This window comes from Piliocolobus tephrosceles, chromosome 5 (genome assembly GCF_002776525.5).
Source record: "Piliocolobus tephrosceles isolate RC106 chromosome 5, ASM277652v3, whole genome shotgun sequence".
In the NCBI taxonomy this organism is placed as follows: domain Eukaryota; kingdom Metazoa; phylum Chordata; class Mammalia; order Primates; family Cercopithecidae; genus Piliocolobus; species Piliocolobus tephrosceles.
In genome coordinates this window covers 22,241,778-22,267,958 of record NC_045438.1, presented here as the reverse complement: position 1 = coordinate 22,267,958, position 26,181 = coordinate 22,241,778, and the positions used below count along the sequence as shown (strand labels likewise).

Here is a 26,181-nt window from a genome sequence, read left to right as displayed (position 1 = left end):
ATAGATTATAATCTAAATGGCTCAGTAATTCAGTGATATTGCATCTCAAATACTAACTGCATATTTTCCCACACATCTTAGAGATAACAAACAACATATAAAATCATTTCCATGTTTACAGAAATGAATATTTTTATATATTAGGTTGGAAAGGACATCAAGCCTGTACATAGTACATAGCTTCAACATTAATTGTCCTTTCATCCTAATTTTTGCTTTGCTTTTAATGAATGTTTATAAAATTCCAAGGAGAAGATTGAGAGTCCAATATCAGAAAGAAGGAAATAATCAAGTGTGACTTGTCTGTCTTTGTTAGAGATTTCGTAACTATTTATTAAGTGGTCCTTTTTGGTTTGAGGAGGAAAAGTTTCCCTATAACCTTAATATTTTAGAATATTCACCAATAACATGTAATATCCTAATTATATATTATAAAACCTGAATTGTTTCAGTAATAATTTGAATACCAAATATCTTGTCCCATTTTCCTCCCTTCAACTGCTATCTTTTATCTCACTATTTTCTATTTGTATTACTTACATTTTTTCATTTCCTCTTTTCTCCTGTTTTTTTTTTTTTTTCAATTCCTGATTTTGACTCTCAAAACTTTTCTCTATTTAGTAAAATTCTATTTTCAGTTATGTTGAGTTTTTAAAATTTGGACCTCTTCCTTATGTTCTGCAATGTGTCATCATTGATCAGAATACTGTCCTTTTAGGAAGCAGCTATATATTCCTGCTATTTTAATCGGGGAATTTTGATTTCCAGACTAAGATGTGCTTTATCTCCCTAGGCAGATACCTGTACCTATGCTTTTTTCTTATTTCTTCCCACACATTCTGGGATCTTGCTACCCTGATTGTCTTCCCACTTCCCAGATTTTTCCATATATTTGTCTTCATTTGGTATTTCTTTACTCTTTTCAAACAAAACAGGAAAAAAACCTTTGCTTGTTCTTCCTGCCATCTTCAAGCCCCTTTGTAGTTTCTTTTTGTTCTAGTGCCTCTGCCATATTTGTCACAGGAATGGATTCCACGCTCTACTGCCATTTTGTTACTGTCTACCTTAGAGCTCTAAAGGTAGGCTTCCTTGTATCCTCATTATCCTCATTTCCATTCCAAAACCATGTCCACAGTGGTTTCCAGGGATTTCTTTTCTTTTTCTTTTTTCTTTTTTGTTTTTTTTTGAGACGGAGTCTCGCTCTGTCGCCCAGGCTGGAGTGCAGTGGCTGGATCTCGGCTCACTGCAAGCTCCGCCTCCTGGGCTTACGCCATTCTCCTGTCCCAGCCTCCGGAGTCGCTGGGACTACAGGTGCCCGCCACCTCGCCCGGCTAGTTTTTTTGTATTTTTTAGTAGAGATGGGGGGTTTTCTTAGATATAAAATTTTATTTCTTTCATTTAACCCTGATGTTTATTGCCTCATTTTAAAAAAATGTCTTTTCCCTGGCTTTGTTGAAATCAACATTTGGATTTTTCTTATAGATTATAAACTAATATATTTCTTGATAGGATGGTAGTCTGAGTCCTTCTGTTCATTTGTCTCTGGGAAAAATTGTTCACTCTCTTAATTTCAGTTTACACCTCGATGTATATGACTTTAGAATCTCTATATCTTTTCAAGGAGCCTCCTTTCTTCAAATTTCTACTCAATATTTTCATTTGAATTTCTACCATTGCTTTAAACTTAACATGTGTTAAAAGCTTTAAATTATGTTAAAACCTATTCTGTTTATCAGGTCCAAAGTCTGTTTTATTTGAACAAACAGCCTTCTTTCCTTCTCTGTATGTGTCAAACAAATCTCAAAATTGTATTAGGTTCTTCTTTTAAATATCTAGCTTATTTTTTTTTCCATTTCCATTAACATTTGCTTAGTCTAAGGTATTATCACCTTACATCGAGTATTCCAGCGACATTGTATCTGGCTTCTACACTACAGGGATAGAAGCCCTTTCCCCAGACAATCCTGGACACTTTTATCTCTTCAAAACACTGCCGTGTAAATTTCCTGCCCAAAAATGCAGTAGTACTCAATGTACTAAGACAAAAGTCTATCTTATTTGCTGAGATTTCAAGGTCAATTATTTTGACCATAATTTACTTTTAAACAAACTTTAACATTTGGTTTATTAAAATAAAATGTTTAAACAAATTAAATTTAACAATTTACTTGAGCAAAAAAATGATTCATAAACCTGGCATGATTCAAAACTAAAGAGTTTCAGAGAGCTCTGCTCAGGTGGGCAGTGAGCTGTTATAGCCGGAACGGGAAGGGAAGTACAGAAATAGCTTGATTGGTTAAATCTAGACATTTGCCTTATTTGGGCATGGTCTGGTCAGTTGGCTGCCTGTGACTGGCTGAAGTTCAGCTGTTTGTGATTGACTGAGACTCTGTTTTCTGTTACAAAAAACACACTCCTAAGTAAGGTTTCAGTTTGTTTACATACTGAGTTAGGTTACAGTTCATTATGTAGGAACTCGCAATGTGAAGACAGCCTCAGGCTAATGGCCTTCTGCTTATTTCCCATGTTTAACTTCTCATTAACATCAAACAAGCCTCTTCTGCTCCAGCTGGATTGATGCACAATTCTAGGAGAATACATTATCATTCACTCTGCAGTTTTCTTTCCCTTCGCCCTTTGTGACTCTACACCTTATCTCTCCTTAAAATTTATTTATTTTTTCTTTTTGAGATGGAGTCTCGCTCTGTTGCCCAGGCTGGAGTGCAGTGGCGTGATCTTGGCTCACTGCAACCTCCACCTCCCAGGTTCAAGGAATTCTCCTGCCTCAGCCTCCCTAGTAGCTGGAATTACAGGTGTGCACTCCTACACCCGGCTAATTTTTGTATTTTTAGTAGAGATGGGGTTTCACCATGTTGGCTAGGAGGCTGTTCTTGAACTCCTGACCTCAGGTGATCTGCCTCCCAAAGTGCTGGGATTATAGGCATGAGCCACTACACCCAACCTCCTTTAAATCTTATCTATATCCTGCCTCCTTAAAAATTCCAGTCTCTAAAACTCAGATTACCATACACTTTATTTAGTTTTTTTCACACAGCGCTCCTAACCAAACTGTGGGTGGAACTAGTTCTTATGTTTAGGTAATATAGATGCCTTATTACCAGTAAGCACTCATGCAATAAATACAGAAGAGTAAGTGACAAATCTCAGCAATTATTTAGAGAAGCATTTTGTCATTTAAAATCAAATTGCACAATGTTTAACCTCTAACCCCCTGTTTAATCTGAGGACTACGTTTACCGGAAAGTGTTTGCTTAGAAATAGCCTCTGAATTCTTCTTTGGTCTACTTGATTTAGAATTCTTCATTCAGGATTTCTACCCATTGGAAATCATGGTAATTTATCAATGTAATCTGCATTTTACAAACTTAGCCATTTTTACAAAAAACTTAAATTCTCTTTGAATCTGATTAGATTTTGACATCTGTAGAACTGTGGAGGAAAAAAAGGGCTCAAGAAGTCTGCGTCATTTTGTGAGGATAATTGCCACATACTTGGTTTAGAATTGTCAGGCATATAATATTGGCTTTTCAAACACCTTGTCTCCCAATCATTATTCACTTATTCACCGCAATAATGTTTTGGGATGCCTGCTCAGTACCAAGGACTGTGTTAGAGATACAAGGTACACAAAAGCCAGTCTTTGCCCTTAGTTTTTCTTTCCACTTATCTTATTTTGATACATTTTCAGAGGACTACATTCACACAATTCTGTTTGTTTATAACGTTTCCAAATTGGGTAAGGAGATAAAAGTGGTGTGTGTGTTTCCTATTTTCTAGGAAAAGAAAAACAGAATGGTGATATTCACATACACTGCTTACTAATGTTAGAAAAACAGGGGCTTTTTTTTTAAGTGCTAAATTTAGATCATATTGTTCTATGACACCCTTTAATGAGGAAAGCACTCTCTACCCTATATGTAAATTGGGCATTAGAGCAGGGGTCACTGAACCCTGGTACTGGTCTGTGACCTGATAGGAGCCAGGTTGCACAGCAGAGGATGAGCAGCCAGCAAGGGAGCATTCCAGCCTGAGCTCTGCCTCCTGTCAGATCAGCGGGGGCATTAGATTCTCATAGGAGCGTGAACCCTATTGTGAATTGCTCATGCGAGGGATCTAGGTTGTGTACTCCTTATGAGGATCTAACTAATGCCTAATGATCTGAGGTGAAACAGTTTCATCTCGAAACCATTCCCCATTACCCCCATCCTCCACTGTCCCTGGGAAGAAAAATTGTCTTCCACAAAACTGGTCCCTGGTGCCAAAAATGTTGGGGACTGTCAAAATTAGAGGTCCTGTCAACTAGACCTTATTTAATTTTTAAAATTGAAGTTCTAACTGAAGAATATGGCTAAATTAATCAGAAATTTTGTTTCCTTTATATGTTTGTGTGTGTGTGTGTATATATGTGTGTGTGTATACATATTCTTTATGTCAAATAAAATGGCTTATTTTCTAAAATAAACTCTTGACTTTTAAAATCATTACTATATTTTTTTCTTAGAGTCTGAATCAATCCCAGCCCAATAAATAAATCACTCATATGGAGAATGCAATAGTTTTTCCAAATTATAACATTTATTTCACTAAAGTGTCAAATTTCTACTTAAAATTCTAAGTAGAATTCACATTTCTGTTTGAGTCCTAACTGTTCTGGAAAGTGTATGCTTCTCCTAAGGAAATCAGTCCAATTTGTTGGTCAGGATGCTTGCTTTTAAAATCTTATCAATGCAAAAGGAATGCTTATTTTATGGTAGTGGAGGACTACCAAGATAAGTCTTAATAATACAAATGAATAAATAATCAAGAAATTTGCCATCACAAATAATGTAGGCAAATTCTTCTAACACTTTTATCTGTGTTTGTAATCACTGATTTTAGAAAGTTGCTATAGAAGGTAGAAAGGAACCTTGAGTGACCAGCTGGTACTGTCTCTTTGCTTTAGGCAAAATGTCTAGGACCCCTCTAAGACAGGTATTTCTTTCTCTGGCATCTCAAGAAATGGGACTTTATATATTCCCATGGTATTGCATTCTGTTGTTTTATTAGATACATGAAATGAACCTTTTTCTTGGTGTAAATGTAATCTGTCCTTAATATGGCAAATATTTTGAAGAGTAAACGGCCAGATGATCTGTTTCTTGCACATAACTTTCCTTTATATTAAAAAAGTTTCTCTGCTAATCATTTAAATATATTGATACCTTGGTCTTCAATCCTAAATTTTGTTGATTACTTAAGAAACTTATCATTCTCACACATTCTATCCAGAAAGCTAGTTAATGCCATGAAGGGGAAATGCTCATTATTCTGATTGATGGTTCCCAAACACTTTCTGGTTTCCTATGCTTAATTTTTGGAGAAAGTCGATTTTATGTGTAACATCTATAGGTAGATTTTGACTTACATGTAGTAAAAGCATCCAAATTCTTTCTTTTTCAAGTTAAGAAATCCTTGGAATGATTTAAATGGAAGAGATATTCTTTTTTAAAGATTAAAAAATAGACTATTTTAGTAGCCATGGAATAATCAATTTTTTTCTGAATTAAATGCTATAATGCTAAGTTATTAAGGTAAAGGCTACTTAGATTCCAAAACAAAATACTTGGCATGATGAGGTGAAGATTTTCTGGTGGAAAAAAAATCTAGCAAAATTATGCTACCTATTGTAAATCATTTTGCCAACTTATTTAGATTTTTAGCCTCTAGCAATAACAGATTATTTTGATAAATTATTCATATTTCTGCATTGTGCACCTTTTGCAATTTGCATATCTGGCTGCAAATAGGCCCTTCTTTCAGGCTTCAGTCCCCTTGGTCACACAGGATGGCCAAAGGCTGCTTCATGATTAATTTCATCTCAATAGGGTAATTATCATACTGAAATGAAGCAGTGCCCCCGAAATATGCTTTCCTGGGGCTATAAGTACAAGAGGCTTAGCCTAGAGCTTTCAAGTATGTAGTAACTTTTAGCTTAAATGTTAACCTTTCTCTATTTTCGTACTATCTATTTCTAAAAATAACACTGGATTTTATAAGAATAGAAAACAATAATTTAGAATTTGATCTAGCAACTCATTGGACTGCAAGATAATTTGTCATTCGTTTCCACTGTCTTACACAAAAAATAAAGGATGTATATATTTTGAGGGGTCAAGGTTTTATATTGCTGGGTCAAATTGTAGCTGCTGAATTAATAAACACGAATTTATCTCCTGGTCTATGGAAAAGCCATGTAACTTTTCTATATTTAGTTTTCTTACCTAAGAAAATAAGAACAGTTGGCCGGGCACGGTGGCTCACGCCTGTAATCCCAGCACTTTGGGAGGCCAAGGCAGGTGAATCATGAGGTCAGGAGTTCGAGAGCAGCCTGACCAACATGGTGAAACCCTGTCTTTACTAAAAATACAAAAAATTAGCTGGGCACAGTGGTGGATGCCTGTAATCGCAGCTACTCAGGAGGCTGAGGCAGGAGAATCATTTGAACTTGGGAGGCGGAGGTTGCAGTGAGCCAAGATCGTGCCACTGCATGCCAGCCTGGGCGACAGAGTGAGACACTGTCTCAAAAAAAAAAAAAAAAAAATTCTAAGTTCCTTGTAATATTGAAGAAATAGCAAGAGACAGCTTTTAAAGCTGTTTTCCTTTCTTTGGAAAATTAATAAAAGAAATTTGATTCATAATTTGAACCCTGAAAAAATGTTTATCTCAAACATGCTCTTAAATAGTATTCCAATATTTTCATTTTTTGCTGTTTGTTTCCCCTTCTCTTCTTTTATCAAAATCCATTCAAATTAATTAAAAATTTGCAAATTTGTCTAAATTAGTTAATTTTACAAAATTCCCAACTAACTGCAATGTGGGTTACCATATATTCTGCTAAAAATCTAGTTCTAAAATTTAGAGTTAATACACTTTCTGAATAACACATATCAGTGATCAAAGAGAAAAAGAGATTTTTGCATCATCTTAAAAGTGAAATAGATTCCTGAACTTAATGTTCCATTTCAAAGCAGTCAATTGGATTTTTGTTTTCATTTTTATACTTAGATATTCTGTGCCATTTCTTACATGTTTCCTAGAGACAATTTTTCCAGCAGTTTGTTGACTCTGGAGTTATAAAGCTGAATAAGTGACAATCAATCAGTGATCTCAGGGAATTTATAGGGTAGTAGGAAGGGAATTTATACGAGTGAATAATTGTATTATTTCACATTGAAATGGAAATCCGTAGTGTGGAGGTCAGTGGGCTGGGTATTGTCAATAACAAGGACAAAGTCTGTGTGGTAGGAGCCCACTACCTGCTTTACCATCTGCTGCTACTCATTCTCCTGCCCCTGTCAGTTCCTCTCTGTCATGTCCAGTCACTTCACTGCAGCTGGGAGGATCTTTCTTATTTTGTTGTTACTATAAGTAAGGGACTTACATGTTATTCAGGTATTTGAATAACACTGCTTATTGTCTCTTGTGAAGTAATAATTGATCTCTACCAACTTATTCTAAAATTAAAACATAATAAATACATTGATTTTTTTCAGAGATGGGAGAATGCTCAAAAACATGTAAGATGTGGATAGGATTTTCAACAATACTATTATTCTTTATCTGCTGTCCATTAGCCAAAGACCAATTCTGGCAGCTGACAATGTAGCAGTCCATTTGCCACTAAAGTTATATGAAACCTATTTTTGAAAATGTATTGGATTTGCACTTTACATTAAATGAAGTCAAAATATGAACAGTGTCCTAGAAATGAAAAGTTAATCATATTAAACTAATATTTAAATCTCTGTGCAAAAATTGGCTCTTTAACAAAATGTTTGCAGACTAATGATATCTTTTCAGTTTTGTAAATCAGATTGTTCCATGTCTGTGGAATCAGAAGACATTGAAACATTTGGCCCATCTGATTCATGACAATTTGTTTATATAAATACAACATGTTTAAGCGATCTACAAATACTAACTTCTCTGATAATTTCCTGCGAAAACACCCCCAAGTGAATTATGCTGACATTTTAATCTAGGCACATCCTGTCTCTGATTTAAAAGTCCAAAATACTATTTATCAATTTCAGAATTACTGTAATCTTTAGTTGAATATTGTTATGGTCATCTGTTTTTTATTTAAATCATTGTACTTTATTTCCAAAATCATAGCTATAAACAAAACTATGACAAGATAAAATCATTTGATATAATGAAATTTTCATTAGAATATGTATAGTGCAGGCAGTACAGATGAAATACTGTAGTAGGTATTGGAAACAGTGGGTTCATTATCCTCTCTTCTTTATTTTTGTATAGGTTTAGAATTTTCTCTAACAAAAATGTAGTTTCTTTTGTAGTTGGCAGAAATCAAAAGGAGACAGAAAAATTATTTATAATGAAAATTTGTCTATCTGGATTAATGTGTTTTCAGTAGTACAATATTTGGTGCACCCTTCTTGTGTCATACATGTATGAACTCAGGGTCGATTTCCTCCCCTAATGTCATGCAATTTTGAAAATGGAAATGCTGTGCAAGAGCATATGTCAAATCTGATCTTCTTTGCATGTGTCCTCAATAGTTTCAAGGATGATATTGTTGGTTGGATGCAAGCTGGCGGAATTACTGAAAAGGCATTTGGTTTTAAACTGTTAATTTCTATTGAGATGTAGATCATGTAGTAGTTTGTGAGCTAATATTTTAGACGGGTGCAAACGCAGTTGAGGTTGGTGCAACTGCAATTGCGTTTGCACCAACCTCATAAATGAACTTTAAAGCTTAAAATCAGAGAAGGAATAGATGGAGTTATGAGGGCCAAACATGATACTGCTACGATCCGGAGATTTTCCTCCATTAAAATCATACTTTTGCAGGTAGACATTGTAGAATGACCTCTTTAAAATACACTTTTACCTGGAAACAGTATCTTCAATGCATCAGTGTGCATTTGTGGACTGTTTTCTTTGGTCTGTGTTGGGGACGGGACAATGAGGTGCATGGAAGACTTAGGGAGGGAACTAAGTCTTAGTAGAAAGAAGAGCCCATAGGTAAGGAACCCTAAAACACGCCCAATCAATATGCACAATATGCACACAGCCAAACCCAGGACAGGCTAAGGTTATTAAAGAGGTAAATTCTATTGAGAGATGACCAACCTGTTGGGACACTCAAATGGGAAAAGCTCAGCAATCAGGGGCATGTTTCTGAACCTGACCCCTGAGGGAGAAAGCAGCTGACAGAGAAACCCAGCGGTCTGTGGGAGAAGTGATAAGGCCCTAGGAAAAGCACTACATAATTTGCAGGTGTGTGAGACCTCAGCGGTCTAATATAATCTTAGGTGCGATGGGGTTGTTTAGGATCAGTGATTTAAGAGGATATAAAGAAAAAGGAGAAGACAGAAGAAAGATTGGCTGCAAAGTTTTGCAAATATTTATACAAATTCTAAAGTACTTTACCTACTGATATTTTAAAATCTTTTTCTTTAACATTTAATTGCAAACTACTGTATAATTTTCTAATATTTTGAGATCTCCAGGAAGTAAAACATCTGAGCAGAATGGTGTTCTTTTGTTGAAAATTTTGGTCATATCATTTTCTTCCTTTCTTGCATTGGTCTTGGTCAACAATGATTTAATACTTGTCCACTAAATGTCAGTCATATATGATTACTAATTGAGACCATCTAGTCTGGGTTTGACAAAGATGGTACTAGCATGCATGCATGCATGCAGGTTTCCTCCAGAAAAAAAATTAATTATGAAAATTTCAAGGGTAGACTTAATTCAGTTTTGGCAAAAGATATTTTGTCTGAAGAAATAGCTATAGTAATTAGAATTATTTATGGATCAAGTAATATGTATTTTATGTAACAACAAATAAAAATTAGCAGTTTTATAATCATGGTTATATATAAATAAATAATTATCTTACCAACAAGAGGTAAAGCATGAATTAGAAATCAAATCAACATTAAACAAGTTATAATCAACATTTGACAACAATTAAATGAAAGATTGAACTTATATGTGAATCAACTACTACATATACACCTAACTTCGTGTCCACACATAATTATTCCTAAACATGTGATGAATGAATGAAAGTGAATATCTAAAACAAATGACCCAATCTTACTTTCTGTTATTAAATAATAATTCAATTATTGAAAACAGTAAAGACAATCAGGAGCCATATTAAGTCAAATGTGAAGTGAGCCACTATTTTTTGAAATTTTTATTTACCCATTATTTCCCATTCTGATTAAGTATATTTAAATGTTTATCATAGAAGCTGTTTAAAATAAATCCTGTTTCTTTAAAGGAAAAATTCTGAACGACGGAGGAAAAAAATAGTAAAAATCGTAGAACAAGAGGGAAGAAAGATCCAAAAGGAAGCATGCTCATTCTCTCGGATATATTTTGCCCAGGGCCACACTAATAGTGATTGGTGCCACTGCAGTTTAGGGAAGGGCATTTTAGAGTCAAAGGCTTGAACTTGAGATTGATTGTTCCAGGCTTTATTCTCACATTAGTCCCTAAGGGACCTTCAGTAAGTCATCTTATTTGGTTCTACGTGTACCACCGATTTCGAAGGACTGATAATACAGACACAATGTACATAGAATTCTGAGATTTTCAAATTCGGATGCTCAACAAATGCAAAGTGATATTCCATGGCCAGTTAACAGTGAGGCAAAACAGTTTTTGGAATCTTAACTTTTTTTTTTTTTGGAAAAGGAGTCTCGCTCTGAACCCCCTGGCTGGAGTGCAGTGGCGCAATCTCGGCTCACTGCAAGCTCCGCCTCCCGGGTTCCCGCCATTCTCCTGCCTGCGCCTCCCGAGTAGCTGGGACTACAGGCGCCCGCCATGGCGCCCGGCTAATTTTTTGTATTTTTTAGTAGAGACGGGGTTTCACCGTGGTCTCGATCTCCTGACCTTGTGATCCGCCCGCCTCGGCCTCCCAAAGTGCTGGGATTACAGGCGGGAGCCACCGCGCCCGGCCTGGAATCTTTATCTTATGCTTTAAATTGCTTCAGTCATGTTTTTCTTTCAGTAAGCTCAATTCTCAGCAATTCCTCTAATAACTGTTTATTTCTTAACAAAAATTCTGCGTGTCAAAGTCAACACTTTTTATGCTCATTTGTGTTTGTGCTCCCCTGCCCCTGTTTTATTTATATATTTTTCCAAAATCGTACTTCATGGTAATTTGTTTTTTTTTTTTTTTTTTTCATTCTAAGAGCCGGGAAAAGCTCCTGAAACCAAACAAGGGACTGTAAAAATTGCAGCACAAGGTAAGCAATAAAATACTTTAAAAATCATGTCTTTTATTTTATTTTTTTTAACATCTATAGCACTTGATTGACAAAAGCAAAAACTGTTTGTTGCAGAATAGCACCATCTGCTGGGATATTGCAAAAAAAAAAAACATATTGTTGAATGAAAATACACAGTTCAAGTATTTATTTAGTAATTAGCAAACATGACGGAGAGTAATGCCAGATTTGCAGAGGAAATGCCGAAGGACCCAATAACTAGTCTTGGCTCCAAGTTTCAGTATTTGAGCTTTATGTGTATTTTTAAAAATAAGCCATAGATGTGCATAAAGAAATACAGACACAGATATAAAATAATGTACACTTTTCTATAATTTTCAGTATACCTTGTAATTTATGTCACATGAGAAAATCAGAATGTTATTAAATTAGTAGTACTTCATAAACATCAAAATTGTAAAAATTGGGTTCCAGATATGGCTATAAAATAATTATCCTGTTTTTATGAGCCTTCTAAGAAAATTAGCTTCATCATTTATGAATATCTTCAGGATATCAAAAGTCCTTTCGTCTCACACCATGAGGATTAATTTGATGAAAGCATAAGGGAAGGGTACAAGTATTCTGTTTTTGTCATGTGGCAAAACTTTATGGAACACACTTAGAAAATAAAAGATACAATATTTACTGGAGAAGATCTTTATCATCTCTTCTATGCTAGATTATATAATATCAAGCAATAAAGGAGATACACATAGGTGGTGGTACAATTTTCAGGGGGTAGAAGTCTCTCTTAGCAGACTCCTTAGCATATTACATGATGTATGACTGAATTTATTATATCTGAGCAAAATTTTTCCCTTGTGTTTAATCTCGGACCCAACAACATGCGGAATCACCCCCCAAAATATTGGTAACATGGGTTTGTTATGCCATTTGACTCAAGGATGTTGTCTGTGAGCAAACTAAGCTAGAATTGTTGAAAGCTGTGATACCAGTTTTTAGTTTTCATGTTGAAAAACTTGTTTTTCTTTAGGAAAGTTCTGATAGGAAATATAGTAAATATTATGAATGATAGAAAGGCAGGACAAATAGTATTACCTTTGATTTTTTAATACATGAAAACGCAGGTCAGGGTGAGTTCCTCAAGCCAGTGACTACCAGTTTAAGAAATCATTGCTATTAGTGTATATACGTTCTCATAGAAAACCACAATCACCTTAGGCCCCTTCTGTTTGACTGGGACTTCTGAGGACCATAGTGTAGATACGGAACTATGACTTCAGGCAGGAATTTTGTGTTAGTTACTTCAGCCTCATGTTAGAGGTGTTCATGAGGAAGAAAATTAAGAGATATCCGAAAATTTGCTTCATATTTGAGCTTGAGTCTAGGGGCTCTTTAAACTACATTTAACCATTCAAGATTTAAAATACATTGGGCAAGGCAACTTCAGAATTTATTGTTTTGGAATAAAATATTTATTTTTGAGTAAATAGTAACATAGAGTTTCAAAGTCTTGTTAGAATTATCCTTGGAAGGAAATTGGATGAAAAGATTGGTGAAGCACAGTGAACAAGGCCAGAGTGAGGTATTCTGTGTATACATTTACTAAAATAAAAATGACACACCAATTCAGTGACACACCAAAGCAGCAGAATTGCATGTTTTTCACGTCTTTGCAAATCCCCCATAGATCTTTCTTAGATATGTTTATTTTAATGCCATAGGCATATAATTAAATTATGGATAGAAATAATTAATATTTGCAAGTACTTCACGTGGAGACAAAACTTACACAAAATTGGCAATAATCCTATAGTAGACTGATGTTTTTGAAGTATAAGTGACAAAATTGATCATGATCTTTGTGGCATGGTAAAACGCTAGATTAGATCTGTTCATTTATTTATTTTTAACTTTTACAACCAAGGACATGTTAAAAATCTGGTTTCCATACATATGTATGTGTATATGTTCATATTTATTTATAACTATTATTAAGATTTAGCATATATTCTTTGGAATTTTAAAATAATTTAAGGAAAATTATTTTACCAAACTTTTGAGGCACTGAGGAGGCTACAAAATAAATATCTCACTACTATAGGAAATTCCAATTTGGAGATCTAACAGATTTAGGTAAATATAAGGAAAGGCTTTTGTTTCTATTAAGACATGAGACAATAACTTCAAATAGGACGGTGGCAATGACAAGAAAAAAACCACAAATGTCATTAATATTTTGAAGAACTAATGTCTGATAGAATACATGAAAAGAAACAAAGGAAAGAACAAAAATGATACTGAGCTTTGGAACTTGGGTAATGAGGAGATCAACTATCTCCATTGTCACTGTAAACTGTAAACTGAAACTATCAAACATATAAGAATGGGGAAAAAAAAGATGCATGTGTATGCATGCATGCTTGCATCTCTACATGCTTATGTACAGATTTCAAGGGAAGAGACTAGCTGAAGGGAAAAGTTGATTCACTCTTCAGTGGATGAATGTGAGCGGAAGGAGAATAATTGGACAATAATTTTTTTGTAGCCAATTAGAATTTAGGTGGGAAATCAATCTAGTTCATAGGTATTACATAAAAAAATTATTGGAAGAAATTGATATAGACCCAAATTGGAAAGGAAGGAGAGAGATGGGGAATTATTTTTTTTAGTCAGGTGCAATGGTGAGGTAGACACCTAGTGATATTAAAATGCCAAAGAGAGAACACATGAAAAATTAAACTCAGGTTAAAAGATGGGGTTATGTGCACTCTGTGTTAGTATATTTCCATTGGCGTTTTTCTTCTGCATTCCTAAAGCAAATGTTAAGAATTTCCCGGATACTATAGGAAGAGTATAGAAAGAGAACAACATCAACAAAACTAGAATGTTAGCCATTCCAGTTTTTTTACAATGCAAAAACCAAAACCCCAGTTATTCAGAACCATGTCTACTCAGTAAATTCAAGAGTCATCCAATCCCATAACAGAATTAAGTAGATGAAAACCAGGCAAGCTGTATTTGAGGACCAGAAGTGGGACACATGGAACACAAGCTACAAAACCATTCTGGAAACAATTGAATTCCGAGACCCTGGCTTTAATTAGCTTGTGGGCCTGGAATCCAGGTTGGCAGATAACATGGCCTTCCAACTGGTGATAAACAAAAGCCATGCACCTTCAAGGGACCCAGGGCAACAATAGAAAATAGAGTCAGTTATGATGGAATAGGTCAAACTGCTTCATTCCACTATCTCCATTGTCACTGTAAACTGGAGACTGAAACTATCAAATATATAAGGATGGGAAAAAAAGAAGATGCATGTACATGCATGCATGCTTGCATCTCTACATGCATATGTGCAGATTGTTTTTCATGTATTATTTTAGAAATCAAAAAATTTGTTGCAGTTTAACAAGATTTTGCTAATTCTTGAAGGAATTTAAGTTTCAGAGGCTTTCTTGTCTGTAGAATTGACAAGAAACTATGGTTTTGTTAAATGTATTCACATTCTCAGCCCTTTTTTTGTCATTGGTCAAGGCCTTTGTCAGGTTGCCCTTTACACATGTGTTTATGGTTAAATTGATGAAGTTTAGAGCTCAGAGCAATTCATTGACCAGAGCTCCTTCAAGGGGGTAATTTTGTGTTGTTTTATTTTGTCTTTCTTTAAAGAGTTCCCCACACCCTTCCATCCAAATCATGATCAGATGATTTTGAAAATTATAAAATTTTTTGAAGGAAATTCTTATTTTCAATGTAAAGAATCAACAACAAACAAGTCTATTGAGTCAAACTCACAGACTTACTGAAATTAAACCTCATGGCTTTGAAATTCATCAGGCCATGAATTTTGTGTATTATTATATAATTAATATATTATATATTATGTATATAATACATATTAAAATATATATATTATAAAATATATAATATATTATGTATATATAATACATATATAAAATAGTATAATATAATACATAAATATAAAATATATAATATATATTAATAAATAATAAATTAATATATAATATAATATGTAATATACTTATGTATAATATATCATATAATATATATCACATATCATATACATATGATATATATTATATAACATATATTACATGTTATATATAATTATATATACATTATTATGTGATGTATATGCTATATTATATATTATACAATATAATAGATAATATATAAAATATATAATATAATAAAATACAAAATAATAAGATATAATAAAGCAACAACATGGATCCAGATTTAGATTCATGGTCCAGCATTAGACAAATATCAGCACAGAGGAAGCCAGAATTCAAAGGTGATTAAAGTGTTCTGTACCTTTTTCTCTATGTAAAAGAAGGTATAAGTTTGCTAAAAGGAGGGTAGGATATTTATTTTCCCTTCCTAAAATCGGTTACTTTATACATCGCTATTATAAATGCAAATGTAGACTGCAGACTGGTATATAACTCCTCAGTAGCTAAGCATAGACAATTTTTTGAATATCACTTCCACTTTTTTTGATTAATCCACTCATAGTCTATATTTTATGACCTTCTAGAAGAGATTGTGGTTTCCTCAGATACAACAATTTAAAATGTAAAATGAATTTACACTAAGCATATACATATAAATTTGACTTCTTGTCTGTGTAACTCCATATATTTTTATTCTTCTTTTGCTAATGCTTATTTCTGAGTTTACAAAAATCTTTATATGAAGTAATATTTTCTGGTTACACTCCTATCACAGATTTGAATGAGTTTATTAGTGTGTAGATGACCACTGAATTTGTGAATATATGGAATACATTCTCATATTCTGGGGAGTATTCTGAAGAATGGTCATTTCGTATGTCTTAATGCCATTTTCATTATTTCAGCAGCAGCTAGAAAGGATGAAAAGAAGGAAGGTATGTTTTATGCAAAATCCCACTGAGCCTTTTGTGAGTACAATTTAGCAATATCCTGAGTTGGAGTTTGACTGCTATCCTGTCTATATTCCCCTCAGATAACTGTATCTATTATGTGCATACATTTTACATGAATGTACTTTTTCTACTTCACCTCACACAGAAGGGTGAGCTACTTTTTGAAAGCAATTTTAATCTAATCTTTCTCAAGATATAAGGAATAAAGCATAACTTCTCAAAATCCTAGGGCTCCTTCTATGTTGACAGTTCTATCAAATTTCAGAACTGTGTATTATACAGACCCATTCTCATTGGGATTCAAATCAAAGTCTTCTAAGCCTTTGGGGTATATAAAACAGTAGTCAAAGTTCAATTTCACAGCTTTAAGCTTTTTATCTGTTTGTTTGTTTGTTTGTTTGTTTATTTATTTTCCATTGCTCTGCCTCTAGGATTTTTTTGTTCTATTTTTTCTGGCTTATATACCTCCTTTTCTTATATACCTGGCTTATATACCTGGCTTATATACCTGGCTTTTCTCCTTTTGAAACATTGTCCATAATCAATATGCAATATTGGAGGAGCTTGGGATGAGCTCTGCTTATGTAAATTCAAGAGATCCAGAGTCCATGACCAGCTAAAAAACATATAAAACACTCCTTGTAGACAGCAAAACTGAAATATTGGTATAACCTTCAACCCCGATTTTTTTTTTTTTAATTTTTCCCCTGACATTTAGTCCTCCAGAATTTTCACTTTTACTGAACGATCCTTTTGTTTAATTCTTCCTATAATAATTAGAACAACTAATCTTCATTTGCAGGATCCAGTTCTTTATTTGCAATCTCACATTGCCATTTGTGATCTCATGCTGGTCTTACTAACTTTTCATGTCAACCAGAACAATAGTCTCCAAAACCAGTGGTCAAGGACTCCTGTGGGTCTCTGAGACCTTTTCAGTGGTTCTACAAGGTTAAAATTATTTTTATAAGTGATAGGAAGTTTTCATTTGCCTTTCTCACTGTCATTCTCACTTGAGTTTGCAGTAGAGACTTCTAGAGGCTAAATAATGGTAATAATACAACACAGTAAATGCCCAAGCAGATGTGCAAATCCTATTGCTTTCTCATTAAACCAGACATTAGTAATATTCACAAAAGCAATACAAAAGTCACTCATGTCACCTTTTTCTTTGTATTGGAAAGTGTATTGGTTATAAAAATAAGTTATTTATGTTAACATTTAACAGGTTTATTATTTTTAATGAATGCATAAATAATACCATATTTTAAAAATTTCCTCAGCTTTAATTTTTTAAAATTATAAGCATCAATAGAAGCTATGTAAAAAAAGGCTGTTTGGGAGTTTTAATAGTTAAGATTTTAAAGGAGTCCTGAAAGGAAAATGAAAAACTTTGACCAAGAAATTAATTTGCCTCTAATATTACCTCTTTCCAAAATATTCCAAAATATTCAACTGATTTTATTCAACTTTTCATGTCATCACCTATTTAAAATATTGAGTGGCTTTACACTGACTACTGCATGTACTCTACAAGACTTAACCTGCAATTAAAGTTTTTAAAATTCTTTTTCTGAATCATCTTTCCTGACTGCCTATTAAGCGTACCTCAAGGCAAGGTCATGATCAAGGCCTAAACAATTCCAACAGTAAAGATGCAATGATCCCTTTTGAGATTGAGACAATGTATTACTTTCATAGCAAAGCTCAAGGTTCCAACTCTCCAAGGTTGTTGCGCCACACACCAAAAAGGATGAAGCCCAAACAAAAGGGGCCAGATAATACAACACAAGTTGGGAACACGTCATTGCTGAGGAGCTAATCCAGACTACAGCAAAATGAGTTTGTGGTCTGCAGCTCTATTTCAGGCAGCTTTAGGTGGAATCAGGAGGTGATGAGAAACTGCCTCTTGACATCTTTCTGGGAGAGATAGGGAGCCATGTGGGAGGTGGTCTCACAGCAGGTCTTCACAAGCCTCCCTTCTTTCTATGTTCTGGGAGAATCGCAAGGCATCTTATCAAAACTTAAATTAACTGTGGTTCAAAACTTTACCTGCATGGCCTGTGCGGACATGTGCAAGGTTGCCAGGACATCATGGTGAGCTGTTATCCGATACTCTCACCCAGTTTCTTCCTTTATCATCTTCATCTGTACCAAGTCGTTCTCTATTTTACATGTACAATGTGGCATCTTGCCTTTGTTCTTGCTGTTTTCCTAACAGAGCTTATCCTTTTTCCTTCTCTGAAAATTCATACGTTTTCCTGTCTCTAAAAAGTCGGTCTGATGCTACCAATTAAAAACACTTTCCTGCATGTATAATCTCCCATTTGTATCTCTCTACTATTATTTATTTCTTGCCACCTTGTAATTCATGTTACTTGTGTTTATTTTCCTATTCCTCTAATTGACTTAAGCCTTTTGTCTAAAGGGACCATGTCCAATTAACTTTTATCCCTTATAGAGGATGAGCATATTTCCTTGGTTTGCACATTTCTAAACAAATATATATTCTGTGCTTGCACTGGTAGTATTCAGAACTCAAGATAAATATAACACCCAGGAGAAATATGAATAAGTACCTGTTTTCTCACACCACAGGCAAGGAATGATTTTTTTTTTTTTTTTTTTAACTACTGGGAGGTATATTCCAGTGAGGTTTTTAGGTTTGGGAAGTTATAATTAACTATTGACTGTTCTTCTTAGGTGTATGTAATCACTAGTTGCTCCTTGAATTGTACTAGCAGATCCAGGTAGATATTATTCATCTAAACTCAGCTTGATTGATGAATTCCTAGCAACTAGAATTCTAGGAATTCCACGTTATCTTCTGAAAGATAGAAATCCACTGAGAACCAGCCAGATGAGATTTATTTTTGACTATAACTTGAGCAAGTAGAGTTCAATACATGTGAGAATTAGTCCCTAGTTCTACGGCTTCCAGATTCAGACCAGAAGATAAATCATGCTGAAAAACAAAGCAAAATTCCTGGTATTCTAATTGACTAAAGTTGTCAATCAGGTAGGTTCCACAAAGGAGATAGGATACTTCAGTACCAGCATTAGTAGGCTATCAGAAAGTTAACTTTTCCCTTCAATATAAATTGGTATTTCATTTTCATCTGGCATCACTTACGAACATAAAAGGCCTTACTTGAGACACTGCTACAGATGAGTGAGTGGTGGATTTAACAGATTGCAAACACATTACTGATTTTAAATCACAGGTGCTGGGGGCCTCAATATTCTTAAAAAACTGCTGCCCAGATTATTGGGCAGATGGTCTTCAGGGAAGTATATTGACCAAGTAAGCCTTTGTAATGTTTTAAGCTGTTTGAGCCAAGAATGCTGAAAGGGCATACTGAAGTTTAACAGCATATATATTACCAGCTAGTATTAATAGCTCTGCAGAGTCAGTATGTGATCTTTGGACACAAGCACTATAGTTTTAAGTTGCTCTATCACTTTAGTTCTATATTTCTGTTGCACTGTTGACTCTAAAAGAAAATACACAACTTTATCATGACATTCTGAGTTTCATTTGCCTGACTCTGGACTTCATATGATGTTTTAATCTTTCATTTTAGTACAATTAATATCTGATAAAATATATTATTGATTCTTATTATTAGGAAATAGAAAGGCAGATTAAAATTACAGATATTCTTTAGTTACATTTGCTATATGGAGCTTTCTATCCATTCCAGTATCTGGTCAGAGAATATAGGGATTGGAAATAATCTTGTTCTACTATGGCATGTTTTATCTTCTCTCTGTTCCCACATTTCCCCCAAACTTTAGGTTGAATTTATTACTACATAACCATGTTCTCTTCATAATCCTCCTGTGCTTTTCCTATTGGCTATGTTCTGGACTCAAGAGATTGTTTAGTGAGGAACACACAACTGCTTGGGCAGGCAGAAATCCTATTTCAGTATACTGGAGTCAAACTAATTGATAACTTACAATGGACATTGAACTATCAAGTTTATACCTTAGGCTATTGTGTTATAAGATTCTCATATTTTAAGTAGAAGTAGCCACTGCATATTGTTAATATAAAACTGTTTCATGTCATATTTTTTCTATATATTTGAATTGCTTGCTTATCCAATTAAAATAATTATTCAGGAAGAAAATGAATGAGAAAATGTTTGCAAAGCACATGTGTTTCAGATAGCAAATTTAGCCTACTAATTGAAATTTCCTGATGACAAACTAATTAGCAAGAATATTTTTCAGATTGGTTTTCAGAGCTGGGATTAATTAAGAAAAATCTATTCTAAAATTACTTTCATTGTAGTGGGCTGGACACAATAGGGTTTAATAAATGATGAATAAGTAAATGTTTTGTCTCAGGAATCTATTATTTTTTAAGTCAAGATTTGTTTCTTTCCCTTACAAATAAAACATATTCATATTACAGAAAAATTTGAAATTTAGAAAGAGAGGTAGTAAAATCTTGCCTAATTATTTAATCTGTCCACAACTAACATTAGTGTGTTGGCGTATTTTCTTCTAATCTTTGTTCATACACACTCACATCACACAACAAGTCGTTTTATGTTATGCTTTTATTTTCATTTTGCATTATTTAATATATCTTATTTAGTTAATATTTTCCAGATTGTGGCATAATCAGCAAAAACATCATTTAAATAATTGCGTATTTTTCTATGGTGTGAATATACCACAAATTCATCAACACTCTCTTATTGTTCAGAGGGTAGTGTTTAATATTCCCATTACTGAGAGACACAAAGTCAAGTCATGAGAAAAGCATTTCCCTACATTTATATTTTTATGATAATACTGCTTTTTTCCTCTTTGGATTTCTAGAAATGGAATCACCACATCAAAAAGCATGCTCACTTTTATGACTTTCTGGATTCTTTTCTTAGTTTGTTTCCTAAAATGTGTTTCTAGCTGATGCATCTACAGAAGTGGGACATTACCTTCACCACAATGTTACTGGCATTGATTATCATTTTTACATAAAACAATTTTGTTGACCATCTAACTGCCTTTTGTGAAGAGACAATGAGTCCGTTATCATATCCAGACATTTTAGTGCCCTTTCTTCATCATGGAAGTGCAGTCGTGATACCACCACACCACTGTAAGGCACAGAAATCCGTAAACTTGCAAACTATTAGTGAATGTCTACCATTCTAGGTTCCAAGCCAGATAATTGTAAGGCGGAAAACAATTTAGCTACCTTTTGCAGGTATCAATCCATAGTTCATTATTATGGTTCTAATTACAGTAATAGAGAATTTAAAAATTCAGAAACAGTAAAACAGAAACCGTAAAAGGACAAAGAAGATTAAAAAATAAAATATCCGAAGCAAAAATTCAAGCTAAGGTGCTTCCATCTTAAAACAAATGAACTTTAAAACCTCTTGTTTTCATTTTCAAGTGGTAGGAGCAGAAAGTTTCATGGCCTAAATACTAGAAAATAATAAATTTATCAGATCTAGGCTGAATGCTTATCTACTATAAATGAAATAGATGTCTTTTGACCACTAAATAGACATTACTGTGTAACAGTTATAAATATAATGATGTATTCATCAGTAACCCATGAGTCAGCACTAATCTCTTTCTTTTCTATTACCATAAGAATACCTGAATATCTGTGTTGAAAGTGTATTGATTATTCAAAGAGAGTGCAGCACAATTCGCCTGGACTGACTTAGATTGAACAAATGAAAAGTTTCAAGTTAACTACATGAACTCCTAAGCATCTTTATGGAAATAGACCATATATTTACTCAGTGTAATGTTCCATTAACAGGTTATTAACTTATATAGGGAAAACAAAATTTCTTTATAAATTATATGTGGATATATTTTTATTTATGTTTTTCAATGTTTTATATTCTTTATAAAATATTATTAACATAAAATATTTTATAAAGAGTTTCTCACTCCTGCTTCACTCTAATACTCATTCCCACAAAACAGAACAGTTTCTAAGTCTCATATTCTAGAAATATATCATGCAAATGATCAATTTTGTGAATAATCAATTTTATTTCATTGTTTATAGAAATTTGTTGTGAGCTAATCAGCTGTTGATTTATTATATTTGTTTTATTAATAATTTACCTTTGTGTTTTCAGATTCCAAGAAAACAAAAACACCTGCAGAAGGTACTGCATATATTTCTTTTTTTCTGCCTTATGTTTGATTAACCCTGAAATAGCATACCTTCTTAAAGGATTGACATAGAAGAAGGAATTATGTGTGGGATAGAGGAGAAGAAAAAATGATTGAGATTAAGGGGGAGAGAGAGAGAAAGAGAGAGCCAAATCTATTCTGACAGTACTGCTATGAGAAGTATTTGGCAGTAATAGAAGTAAATACTGCATGTATTTACCTTTCACAGTAATTGTTTCCAAAGAAATGTTTACTTGACAAGAAATTGAAAAATTTTCAGTATCGAACATTTATTTTACTAGAAAGCACACACTCAATTACTTTTTGACAGACCAGCATCAATTAGGAACTGATTTATCCCTTTCAGTCTTGAATAATTCATTTGGCAAGTATACCTGTGCCTCCTAGACTTGTTCACATGGTGTTTTTATATGTTTAAGAAACACACATCAGGTGTAAATAATTTAAAACGGTTAAACACTATAATCCTGGGTTAATTTATTGTCAAATAATGTTTGCCAATCAAATTATGGAAGCACCTAGAGTGATTAACAATACCTCATAACCTCACTGTGAAATTTCACCTCGCTGTGAAATTTAAGGAGAGAAAATTGGAAGGAGCGGTGGGAAAAATTACAGTCTAATCAATGTGTAGGGTAGTAAATTTTATCTTTAAAGTTTTAAGAGTAATGATTTTGTTTGTATTTCTTTCAGTAGAACAGCCCAAGGGAAAAAGTAAGGAAATGCATGCAGTGTATGTGTGTACATTTTTTTTTAACTACTATTATTTACCTGCTGCTGTATTTAGACCTGGAGATTTGAATCCGCCTTCCCTATGTTTTATGCATGTGAACTCTGTTGCTTTTTGTCCAACTGAAAAAAATACACAGTCTGGGGGTTATAGTGGACTGAGAAGCATAGTAATCATTTTTAGAACTCTTTCTCAAGCTCGTGCAGTCATCTAACAATACTCTTAACGAGCTTGTAATCAAAAGTAAAACTGCATTCCATTAACCCAAACTGACTTATGTTTTTATAAATTTAGTCCTAATCTGGTTAGTTCTCAGTCCTTTGAAGATTGACTAGAAGTTCTTTTCCAGGCTAGTTTTGCAACTTTTTTCCCTTCTTTCTTTTTGTAATCTGTAGCATTTTGGAATGTACATGTGATATATGACGTATTTCCCATAACATAATTTCCTCCAGCACGCACTATGAGCTCTAATTGTGTTGCTATTCAGCCTCATCCACTGTTACTTTAATACACTATTAAGGCTGTTTGCTAACAATTCGGTCAAGCTCAATATCTTAAGGTATGTCTTTCACAAATATATGTTCTCCTCTGAAGAAAATAATATATATTTAACAAAAGAAAGCAAAAAAAAAAAAAAAAAACACACACACACACAAAACCTAACCTTATTCAATTTACTATTAAAAATTAGCACATTACCAGCAATATAGAGATTTTAAGAGTCTATTAGTATCAAAAATATGTTTTAAAATACATTCCAATGGAAATATATTTATGTATGTTTTGACCCTACATAAAGTAAGGATGCTGAGACATTCAACGTCATAAAAATGCTCTAAAATGCCCTGTGGAGACACTCATGAAATTATACTTCAACTCAGCCAGGGGGAGCAATCCATCTGTGGAGATATGAGTTCTCTCAGTTCAGATTTGTGTGTGTGCAGAGCTGCTGCTGAGTACTGGTACAGCGAGACAGAAAGCACTCTGTAAACACTGCACCAGCAGGAAAATGGAGGACAACTGGAGATTCGAAAAATAGTATTAAAGTATAGATAGAGAGAGCCTTAAGGCCCTTTATTACAGTTTATATGATTTAAAAATTCCTGCAGACACTGCAGCGCCTTGGCAATCTTCAGGGCACTGATGCACTTGATAAATAAACATGCCTTCTCACGCATTCATTCACAACTCGACTGTTTCCCTCCTTGAGAAGGTCTGCAGATTGTGACTTGGGTAGCAATAAGGAGAAGAAATAGTTTTCTTCAAAACACCTATCAATTCTTTTCAAATTCACTCATTTACTATGGTTTATCATCTAGACTTGCTTTTATTATTTTTAGTGTTGTATCTTTGAATTTCTTTGATTTGGATTTTTTGCCTTGAGGGTTGCCTTATTCAATGGTACAACCCAATTTTATATTTTATTTTGCTTTTACTTTTCCAATAATCACAACTTAAAGGTTGTTCCCTTTTCAGATATTTTTAATTATGGTTAGGGGAAACAGGATGAAGAGTACAAGACCGTCCTGTACGTTTTGTAAATGTTTGTGAGCTATAATTTTTTCAAAATAAAAAGTAAAAGAGAGAGGCCTCAAAAATCAACCATAGCATGATTTTGTGGTCCCTGTAGAGTTAAAGGGTAAATCAATGTATATTTAATATGGTAATTCAATAACTGCACCATGAGCTATCCTGTATAATGAACAAATTAGCACAGCTATTTTTCAGCTTGTATAATGGCTTTCTGATAAGATTGAGGGGACTTTGTTTTAACTTTTAATCTTATGTATAGTTGGTGTTCACTTTTGATGCATATCGAAATCTGCTTCCAGTACTTTTTTGACTGTCATCACTGATTATTTGTGACTGTCATCACAAATTTCTTAGAAATGTTTTATGATTAAAGCTTCAGTTAAGCAATACCTTAAACAATGCATTCAATTGCTCTTCATTTGCCAGACAACATTTGATAATGTTCTGATTTTGTTTAATTTTAGCTAAATCGTCATAACTTCTTCCTTTTGACCTGCAACACTTGGTCAAGCCATTTGTTTCATTTTTTTGTTTTACTGCTTAAAGCCTGCCTTAAATGAGGATAAGTTGCTCATTATACCATACTGGTTTAATTACAAGCCTGACTAACAGAATTGTATACCTGAGAAACTGATGTGGTGACCACAGCATTCTATGACACTCTATATTTTTAAAATATAGTTTGTAGAATTCTTTCAGCATGCGCATATTATAGTTTTCAAAATCTATTCATTAAATAAAACTTTAAGAATCTTTCCATTCTTTTTCTTTAAAATATCAGATAAAAATGTGTGTATGTTAAAGTATTTCTTGAAAATCTTCTTTTAAATTAATTTGACAAGGTTGTCAAGGCAAAATAAATAAGAATAGAAATGTAGATGATAGCACTTCATATAAAATCAGTGCTTGCAATTCTTATAAAATTAGTGCTTATTATAATGTAAATGTCAGCTTAATCTTGAGAACAAAATAATGCTTTGTCTCATACAATATTGACAAAAGTAGATTCCTGAAAAGAAACGCTATATAAAGAGGACTCCAAAAGGAGCATTTGTTCTAAAAGCAAGGCAAATGTTTTACCCTGAAACTTCTTTTTCTATTTTAGTGTCTTAAATATATCTCACAAAGCCTTTGTCTTAGTTTAACAGCTATTTCTTCCATGTAAGAAGATTCTTAGAAGAGTCAGTCCACATGAAATGCTCTAATCTTCAACGTTCTGAGAATTACTTTAAAATAACTTCAATAAGGTGGGGTACTGTGGCTTATGCCTGTAAACCTGGCATTTTGAGAGGCTGAGGTGGGTGAATCTCTTAAGTCCAGAAATTTGAGACCAGCCTGACCAACATGGTGAGACTTTGTCTCCACACACACACATGCACGCACATACACAACAGATCTGGCTACACATGGTGTGTGCCTGTAGACCCAGCTATCTGGGAGGCTGAGATTGGTGGATCAATTAAGCCCAGGAAGTGGAGGCTGCAGTGAACTTGAATTGTAACACTGCGCTACATACAACCTGGCAA

The 26,181-nt window shown here is 33.8% G+C and overlaps 1 protein-coding gene across 1 annotated transcript in view; it reads left to right on the top strand.

Annotated features, from left to right (window-relative positions):
* The window catches only part of TRDN (triadin), a 410,542-nt gene that overhangs the window by 218,166 nt on the left and 166,195 nt on the right, over positions 1-26,181 (top strand). The window contains exons 13-16 of the mRNA XM_026455003.2: positions 11,241-11,294; positions 16,165-16,194; positions 22,335-22,364; positions 23,086-23,106. Of these exons, the coding sequence (XP_026310788.1) occupies positions 11,241-11,294; positions 16,165-16,194; positions 22,335-22,364; positions 23,086-23,106 (135 nt within the window). The remainder of the gene's footprint in view (positions 1-11,240; positions 11,295-16,164; positions 16,195-22,334; positions 22,365-23,085; positions 23,107-26,181) is intronic.